We start from the raw sequence: 9,589 nt of genomic DNA, 5'->3' as shown, positions 1-9,589 counted from the left end.
CTATACTAAGTAGTTCCAGCGTTGACCGCTCGATAGCGCCGCTTACCCGCGCTAGAAAAAATCAGTCCGGGAACTTTCCGGACAAACTGTGTACACAGGAACGTGCCGATTTGCGCTCGTAAATTTCGCGACGTTATTCGATCTAGAAAATCCGGGCCATCAGTAACTTTGAAGTTTCAACACACAGTGAAAACTTGCTCTCCTTGATTATGCAAAAATTAAACGGTTTTATTTTACGCTTTTCCCTCCTTCTTTCTCGTTACGTCAGTTATAACGTAGAATTTATTTGGCGATATTTATTACTATAAAACTCGGTTTGTTTTATTATTATTATTTATATATTTTTTTAAAGTAATAAGAATAGAATAGAATAATAATAGGGAAATAATAAAAGAAGAAATAATTGCATGCTTTTATATAAGATATATATATATATATACAATATGTTGAATAATTAAAAGCACGCGATTAAGAAAACATGTCAAACAAGTAAATTGAATTACGTGTAGTTGCAATTTTTTTACAACGGCACGTATTGTTTCTATGATGCTCTCAGTATCTTATAATAAACTATAGTCTTTCAAGGGCGGCCGCAATCATTCCCAATTATTGATCCTTCGAAAGAGGTTTCCGGGTCTCGCTCGCAAATACTCCGAACAAAACTTGAGTGGGTGAAACGCCCGAGACGGGAAATAACATCGCACACACGCGTGTGCGCTCACGGAGCAGCTGGGAAGAGGGATTTTAGAAGTCGACATAATTTTGCTACACATAAGTGCGCTAATGTCACAGAAATAATTCCGTAATTATTTAATAATTTTTTATACTTATATAATTATTTTGAAAAAAATGTAACACATGCAATCTAATTTTCAATATAATATTTTTATACGACTATTCGCAATTTTTTTTGCAGCAAACGCGGTAACATGCTTGTAAATTATTGCAACAACGCTCGTGAAAACACTTTAAACTTTTTAATTTCTCTTAACTACGTGTGCGCACTTTCGCCACACGTAAAATATATATAGATATAGATATATATATATATATATATAAAAAAGGTCACACGTAATGCGACTGTCACGCGCGTGAAATTAGTAACCAGGTCACCGACAGATCGAGGGTTTGGATTTTGAGATTTGCTCGTAGAAAAATTTATTCGACTTCTGTTCTCCAATTAAATTTCACGAATATATAACAATCAAGTATGATATCGCAAGAAAGAGCGCGTCGTATCGTATATATATATATATATATTAGAAATTCCATTATGCTAAAATAATGCACTCAATGTGTCTTCATACATCGTGGTGTTACGTAATAAGGTGTACTTGTTTCGCAATTCCATCTCTGACGAGATAAACTGCGTTTTTTTTTTTTTTTTTTTTCACGTTAAATGATAAAATGTTTCCCGTTTTTTCTTTCTCGTTTATTTTGCCGCAGTATTGTCACTTTTGTTAACTAGACAATAAATCCGATGTCACGCGACAAAATTATATAGCCGCATTACCGAAATATAATAACTGCATTAACAATTGTGAGATGGAGAGAGAGAGAGAGAGAGAGAGGGCGGTAACGATCCAGATAAAGATTTAAAGTTTTAAAGCGTGCCGCACGCGAATTTGCTTTACGCGACCCTTCACTTTAAAAAAGGACTACTTGTGTCTCGTGGCCTGAAAAAAAGAAGAAAAGAAAGAAAAAAAACAAGAGAGAGAGAGAGAGAGTTTGAGAAACTCGTTTTTCAAACTTACGACAATGCTCTCAAAACTCTCTGATGCGCGTGCAAGTGTGTGCTTGAGATTTTATATCTAATTGGACGCCTGCAATTATATATGATGGCCGAAACGAATTTCAATGACAAATGGCTTTGTATAAAAGTTGGAAAAATTTTGTTCAACCGTGACAATCCGAGGTTTGCAAGTTGCGGCACTTCATTAATTCGGATCGATATAATACGAAAATGATTTGTTTCCAATTCAATAAAAAATCTCTTCTCGCAAAATAGTTTTTCTTTAATTTTTGAAAAATTCTGATCGCATCGTTAAATAAGAATTAAAGCAATTTTATTACTTTGTCGATGTGTTAACTCATTATATCTCAGACAATTGATCTAATTGATCATTTACTCTTGGACGAAGTTTTTTCGAAAATTTATTTAAAACTAGGTCTTGCAAACTTCTTTATCCGCGCGCACTCTCTTTCTCTCTCTCTTGTGTTACGTTATACTCACACGTTACACTTACACACTCATTGCAACAGTCTAGTTTTCCTACTACTACACTACAAGTTATCTCTCCGCTTTCGACTTCAAAGCTATATGTTTGACATTTACCGTCTTTCTCTTGTTGTTGTAGTTCATACGCGAGGAAATCCGTTTGAAAACTACAAACAAACAGACAGTTTGGTTTTACACTTTATGCTACTCTAAATTCTAAATCTATACGATCCCGTTTTGTTCCCGGTATCTATCTTTCGAAAACTCTCGGAGGAGGAGGAGGAGGAGGAGTATAATGAATGCGCCGAGAAGTCCACTTTGGGGAAACGCGTGTAAGAGGACCACCCCCGGTGGAACTTTTCAAGGATTTGATCGCGAGGAGAGACCTTTTCGGTCGCGATATCCCCCGTATATAATGTGTAAAACGACCGCAGTTAGCGACCCAAATCCGCATTTCCGCGATCGCAACGTATACTCGACGTATGTAAACGGCGCACACTATGCGCTGGCGGCACACGGACGATAAATGGACACGATGCACGCGTTATCCGATCTAATCGACCGGACGAAAGCAAGTCGTCCGTTCCCTCCCGGCCGTCTCGCCACCACGAGAAACTTTCGCGAGCATTCCATTAGCGATCGTTATTAATTTTCCTCCTTTTCCCCGCCCCTCCCCCCCGTCTGTTCCACGCGAAGGGGTGAGTATCTCTATACTCTTACGCGAGCTCGAAAACAACGAGAGCTTTGCAAACACGCGCGCGGCTACCGTGTATATGAGATACGAAGCCGAGTGGGTCTTGAAAATCTCGACAAGAGTCGAGTGCCACTTGACGCTAAGTTGCTGTGATATATATCGGCATCTTTCTCTACACGTCGATTAAAAGGATTCTTCGTTTCACAATTCTCGACGCAACGCGCACGTGCAACTGCGCACCGAAATGCAATTTAACCTACATTCGATCTTTTTCGTTCCAAAAACAAAAAAAAACTCTTTATGAAAATTATTAAAAATAAACTATACGCAAAGCTATTTTTGTTTTTCGTTAAATAAACAAAATATATATATAGGTATAGTTGGTATTTTTACAAATTTTTTTTTTTTTTTAAATCGAATAAAATGCGTCAGAGATCCGAGATTCACTTTTAAGATATTAGAGTCGGTTGAATCAAATTTAGTTAGCAAGACGTTAGGAGAAAGAGACTCTATTAAGTATCTTCTTAAGTGAAAAAGTTTCAAATTGCGCAACGCGCGCGATCGACGACGACGACGTTTTTGCGACGTCGTGTTATTCGAGAACAACTTCCGTTATCGTATCGCGATTCGGAAATCTTTCCGAAAAAAAAAAAAAAAAAAAACGTCGCTGGCTGCATGCGATAAACGCGCGAGTGTGTATATCGAATGACGAGTTTCCGCTTGTGTTTTGATACACTTTTGATACACAGTTCGGTTCGATCGATCCGTTCCCGTCGCATGCGCAACGAACGATCGCGCTTACCGTATACGGCCGGTCCCCGATCGATGGGCCGGTACCGACCATTTTCCCACGTTTCTGTCGAATCTCTCTCGCGACCCTCTGGTTTTACACGAGAGTTGTTACCGTGTATGTTTGTTACCGTGTTAACGACCCTCGTTGGCACGTATAATTGCCAAATACGCATATAACGTGCAATAACTGCGACGTGTCAAATCGATGCTACGCGATGCGATGTTTATAACCGGAAACAAATACTAGAAAAAAAAAAAAAAAAAAGCGAAATTTGCAGATATGTGAGATTTCGCGTTTCGAAAGAACGTAATTAAACGATCGTTGCGAACTAAAAAAAAAAAAATAAACTTAGAACAGAAAAATGAGCTTTATATCAATTCAGAGAAAGCTTGACGAAGTGTGGGATGTATCACACTTGGTGTAAGAATGTATATCGCCGTCAGAAGTATTTGCGCAATAATGCAATAATCGGCTTTTTTTTTATTTACACATAAATAGGTGCGAAGCGTCTACATTAGAGAGACGTGATGTTATTTTCGTGCAACGCTCTAATTTTATTCCATTAGAAATTCAAATTAGCTTCGAAGATAGATCCCCGCTTTAAAGCATCGCTGCTTCGAGTTGCTGTGTTTTGGGCAATTTGCATTTTTCGCAATTATGCGGTATTACATTATTACATTATACACACCGTTGTGTTGTTGCACAGATCGTGGAGAAATTCAATTACCTCTACTTTAACTCAAACGTTATTCACTCACGTTATTTGCTCACTTTATAATATAACGCCTTCAGTTTTCAATTCTTCTTCTTCTTCTTGCCGCATAGCGAGACAAACAGTGTTTACAGCATGTTGAATTCATTTTTTTTTTTTTTTTATTTTTTTTTTATCTTGCGTATCGCAATGAAAAGCCGTCTATCAACGATCTACAAATGAATATGCGAGAAACGTAAGTATCGAGGAATTATTGTTATCTCAACAGAATGTGTGGAAAGTAGAGAGAGACCTTCGTAGGTAGGTTGGAAATATTCAAATTAGAAACGATAGAATCTAATACTCTACATTGTATTCTCCCTATCTCTGTCTCCTTCTCGCGCGCGCGCGCGCGATGTAATCTCGCGTACGCAAGTCGTAAACTTCATCAAGATCACACCGGTAAGAGCTGCTATAATTATCTCCTCGTCTCCCCTCGTCTCTTCGCCCACGCGCGCGAAGAGCACGCACAGTCTTCATTCACAGTCTTTATTAGAACGAAGAAACTATTTTGAGACAAAACGACGAATAATATAATTCGTCGCGCGCACCGTGAGTTTTTTTCTCAACAAACATTCTCGCGTTATCGAGATAATAAAAATGGTCATTGAACTCTTTCTCTCAATCTTTCGCTCAACCCCGCAATTTTTCTTTTTTTTTTTTTTTTGTCTCGCAGAATCGCGTGTTTTCCCGAACAAATTACAAATCGCGCCCTTAGACGGTTTCTAAAAATAACTCCCGCGCAAAAATATTAAATTGATTTCGCGCGATAACGATATCGTCGCGCCGAGTAACGATCGGAACACGCGACGCGATTGTGAATATTAAATATAAAAATATATCATCGCGTGATATCGCGGAATATGTCTTTTAAAATAGTTCGAAAATCGCAGAAATCGTTCGACGCGCACATCGAATTCGCGCGGGTGAAACATCGGAATATATCATTTCGATAGAAGAGATTTCTCAAATTTCTCTGATCTGAGAAAATTTAATGACATCGGAAAATTCCTCTTATCGGCGTGCTTGCGATAAATTTTATACAAATGTAGTAAGTAGACAAGAGCAATTACCAGGAATTAAGGTCTCGCGATCACGGTCTGCGTCACCGAACGATAATCGCGCACACACCTATGTGTTCCCGCGACGCTGCTAACATACTAACCCCATCGGAATTTATTACCCTACCCCTGATAAAATCCGTCGCTCTAACACCACGGTCGTCTAATCGAGATCTTGTCTCTCTTGGACTGTAGGCACGCAACAAACCGGCGGACGGCGTGGGTCATGTGAATCAAAAAGGTGCTTCCGGTCAGAAGGCGCCGGCGGCTGGTCAGAAGGTCGCGCCGGGCGCTAAGGTCGCCGCGAAACCGGCTCAGAAGCCGAGCGCTCAGAAAGGCCAGGTGAAAGTGACACCCAAGGCGGCATCCGTCAAGACCGGCAAGAACAAAAAAAAGGGACAGCGACAACAGTACGATCTCATCGTTACCATTAACTTGGTGAGTGATAGCTTAAGCGACAAACGTCGTCGTCGTTAAACGTGTGCGCGCTTCGCGTTATATACATATATATATATATAACGCGTGTGTGCACAACGCTAATAAATATACGGGTACGATCTGACCCAGTTGAATGCGCGATGAGCGATCGATAAGCGCTTCTATCTCGTGTTCGGCTGATGTATACGCCGAACGCGACGTGCGTCGTGTTAAGACGCATCGAAGGAAGACTTGTGTCACGTCGAACGGATCGACGTGATTGTGATTAGTCGATCAAGTAATTAGACAGCTTCTCGATTGCGCGTTGCTCTATTTCAGGAATCTCCGGAGACTGTTGACGATGGTTTCGCGCGCGGGCGTGTGTGTATGTATGTGTGCGAGAATCTCGGTCTATAAATCTGTTTTATGTTTATTCACGAAAATATATAGGAGACGCGAGGAAGGGAGTTAGTCACCTGGCGTCTCCGAGCGTAGAGGGGACCTGGCAGTTAAAAACAGACTAAGGTTGCCAAAGTCTCTCTCTTGGACACAAACGCGCGTCTTTGTCATCTCGAACAAACGCGTCTTCTTCGCGTCCGACGCGCGATACGTCGTTTGAGCGCCCGGAAGCTCGGAGTCACAGCCGAGTTTTGTAATTTTCATTTTTGTACGCGCGAAGCAACGTCACGGAGAAAAAAAAACGACGAAGAAGACGACGGCGAAGTGAAGAAGACGAAGAGAACAAGAAATCCGCGAAGAGTCGAGAATTTGTCTCTCGAAGCGAATTTCTCGAGACTCTCGACATCCGGTCGACTCGCGAGTTTCTCGCGCGTTTATAATATATCTTGCGAGCCGCCAACATTCGGTGTTAGTGTTTTGGCTCTTTCGTTCGCGATTATATATTATTCTCGAAGAACAGTGTCGTTTCGTGTGATCGTCATAGACGCGTTCTTGGTGCGCGCGAACGATCGATCGATCGATCGATCGCGCGATCGTCGCTTCGGACTCGTTATTTTTATTTTGGCGGAAACAACACGACACGACGGCGTTTCGAAATTGCCTCCTCTCTCGGATACGCACGCCGTGACCGATTTTATCCATTCGAACGGACGAAAAGTAATCGCGACCGACGGCAAGAGACTTCGGGCAGCGTCTTTCGGAATATGTCGCATCGCTCTATCTTCCTCTCTGTCTCTTCTTCAGAGTGACGGCCTTGAAAAACTCGCAGCCGATAAATATTAGTTCGAGCGGCTTTCCGAGCGGCTTTCAAAGCGGATCCGCCGCTCGCGCGAATACGTGTCGATCTTCTTTTCGGGTGAGATCGCGGTTTGCGCTCTTCTCTCTTTTTTTTTTCTTTTTTCTTTTCATTTTACACATCGACGGAAACGTCGCGTCTCTCTTAATGGGAGTCTCGAAATGTCGACCGTCTCGACGGCGACTCGGCTAAGTAACTGCGACGAAAACCCAAACTCGAAGAATTCAAATTTATCGTCTCGTGTAATCGCGCCCGTCGTCTAACGACGTTTTTTTTTTTTTATTCTTCCGGCGCGCACATCGGCGTGTACCGCGGTGACACATGGAGACCGAAAAGAGATACTCGCACGCTTACGGACAGCTGCGTAGATTGACCAGCAAGATCGACGGCCAAATTAGACAGTTGAGTGTAAGTGAGAAAAAACTGTGGATAATAAAAAAAAAAAAGAGAGTTTTTTTCTGCGCGTTCAGAAATTAAAGAAGATTTTTTCTGTAAATATTGCGAGATCGCGGACGCGCCGTTTTTTTGTTCCGAGATTTGCTATCGCGTTTTGCGACACATTATTATTAATAATTCATCATGCGACCTCCCTTCTCGTTGGAATTTCTTACAGTCGGGCATGTCGCCAAAATTTCCGTAGTACTTGTCTATGTGAGAACGGATATACGTATATATATGTATATATATATATATGTATATATAGAGAATCACATAGTTAGAGCAAGGTTGTTCGCCCATATCTACAAGACGAGACCTCTAGACGCCATTTAACGTTGACACGTACGTTACGTGTACACGCCCCCATGTGTATTTTAGATAAACAATTTAATATGAATAAATATATATAATAATTACAGAGATCCAAGGAACTAAACAAATTTGTTAATCGTATAAATTATTCATGCATGTAATATTATTTCAATAAAATATTATATGCGTGAAACAAACAAAAACAACATTATATATATATATAACGGTTTTAATGTAATTTATAAAAATCATCTTACACATGTGCGCTTGTGCAATGAAAAACAAAGTTAATGTTCAATCTTTCCGTTTGTTTTAGTCCGAATACGGACTCACAGAAGACCAGGTAGCAGGTGAGTTGAACGATTGCAAATAATAATAATTTTAAATTGGCAAATAAGTAATATATAATCGCGATTTGCGAATCGCAGAAAGTCAATTCTGTCAAACCCCAAACATTAATGTGTCCGCGCGAGTCTTGAGGATGAGAAAATTTTAGTAACTATTTACTGGAGAAATTTCTAAAAACATAAAAAATTTATCAAAACTAATGTTATTTTCTTAATACAAGAAGCTTGCTTGATATAGAAGATGTTGTATAAAACTCCGTGAAGAGTTTTACAGAATTTTTGCAACATTTTAACCAATAAAAAAATCACGTCAGACACACAAATGTCCAGGATACCTGGAAAAAAAAAACAACGTTTACAAAATTAATTATTATTTTCGTTAATTTAATTAACGAAAATATTTCACATCGTTGATAAGTTGCATGAAAATTTATGATCGTTTGCAAATTGTTGTTAGGTGTAGTTTTCGTTAACGTAAACAAATGATGTTTTGAATGTCCCCTATCCGTGTGTGTGAGAGACAGCGATTACCGCGAATCGTGCTGTAAATATGTGCCAATTGGCATCTGTTTTCGATGTTTATCTAATATCTCGTTGCTCTGAATCAAGTTGAAACGCGTGAGGAAGAGAGAGAGAACGATAACGCACACGTGTTTGCACGCAACGTTGTAACATAATTTTCAAAATAGAATAGTTAAAGTCAATATGTTTAACGCGATGGAGAAAACTTATATTGCTTTATTAAATAATCGAAACGAACAAAACACCCGCGAGAGAAACACAAAATACACCGTGTTTGCTAATGCGAACGATGACTCATTATCAGTAATCGTGATATCTTCGTGACACGCGATGAAATCGATTATATTTAGCTTTCGCCAATCTAACTTTTGCGCAACTGTTTGCACTTTTCTAGTTACAATCTCGTCTTCTACACGTCGAAACCGGATAAAGGCGAGATAGGAAAATGCAAACTTCGCGAACATATCGATCTATTCTTAACCGCGACGTGCGACTTTGACGTGTGTTTGTACGTATGTAACGCGTACTTTTATATTTTAATTGTCAGTTAATTAAAATATTAATTATAAATTCCGCGTACAAGTCAATTTTGCATAATTACAGCAATTTAAAAAAGTACATAAAAAATATACAAACCATATTAAAAAACTTTTTTTTTATATAAAAAACAAAAAAGAGACAATCAACGTAATTAGCCAAGCATTGGACCCAAGATAATAGATCCCATAAAACGGGCATAAAACAAAAGTAAAATACAAAAACTTGGCGTGCCCGGATCGTA

At 39.6% G+C, this 9,589-nt stretch overlaps 1 protein-coding gene and 1 long non-coding RNA gene across 2 annotated transcripts in view; both read left to right on the top strand.

Moving 5' to 3' along the window:
* Positions 1-5,767, top strand: part of LOC109852605 — a 16,764-nt gene extending 10,997 nt beyond the window's left edge. The window contains exon 3 of the long non-coding RNA XR_002250015.1: positions 5,713-5,767. This is a non-coding gene — a long non-coding RNA (uncharacterized LOC109852605). The remainder of the gene's footprint in view (positions 1-5,712) is intronic.
* Positions 5,768-6,471: 704 nt separating this feature from the next.
* The window catches only part of LOC109852604 (neo-calmodulin-like), a 7,624-nt gene continuing 4,506 nt past the window's right edge, over positions 6,472-9,589 (top strand). The window contains exons 1-2 of the mRNA XM_020423894.1: positions 6,472-7,597; positions 8,256-8,289. Of these exons, the coding sequence (XP_020279483.1) occupies positions 7,511-7,597; positions 8,256-8,289 (121 nt within the window). The 5' untranslated portion in view covers positions 6,472-7,510. The remainder of the gene's footprint in view (positions 7,598-8,255; positions 8,290-9,589) is intronic.

Source organism: Pseudomyrmex gracilis, unplaced genomic scaffold (genome assembly GCF_002006095.1).
Source record: "Pseudomyrmex gracilis isolate BER0280 unplaced genomic scaffold, ASM200609v1 scaffold_31, whole genome shotgun sequence".
In the NCBI taxonomy this organism is placed as follows: Eukaryota; Metazoa; Arthropoda; class Insecta; order Hymenoptera; family Formicidae; genus Pseudomyrmex; species Pseudomyrmex gracilis.
This window is presented reverse-complemented; position numbering and strand designations above follow the sequence as displayed.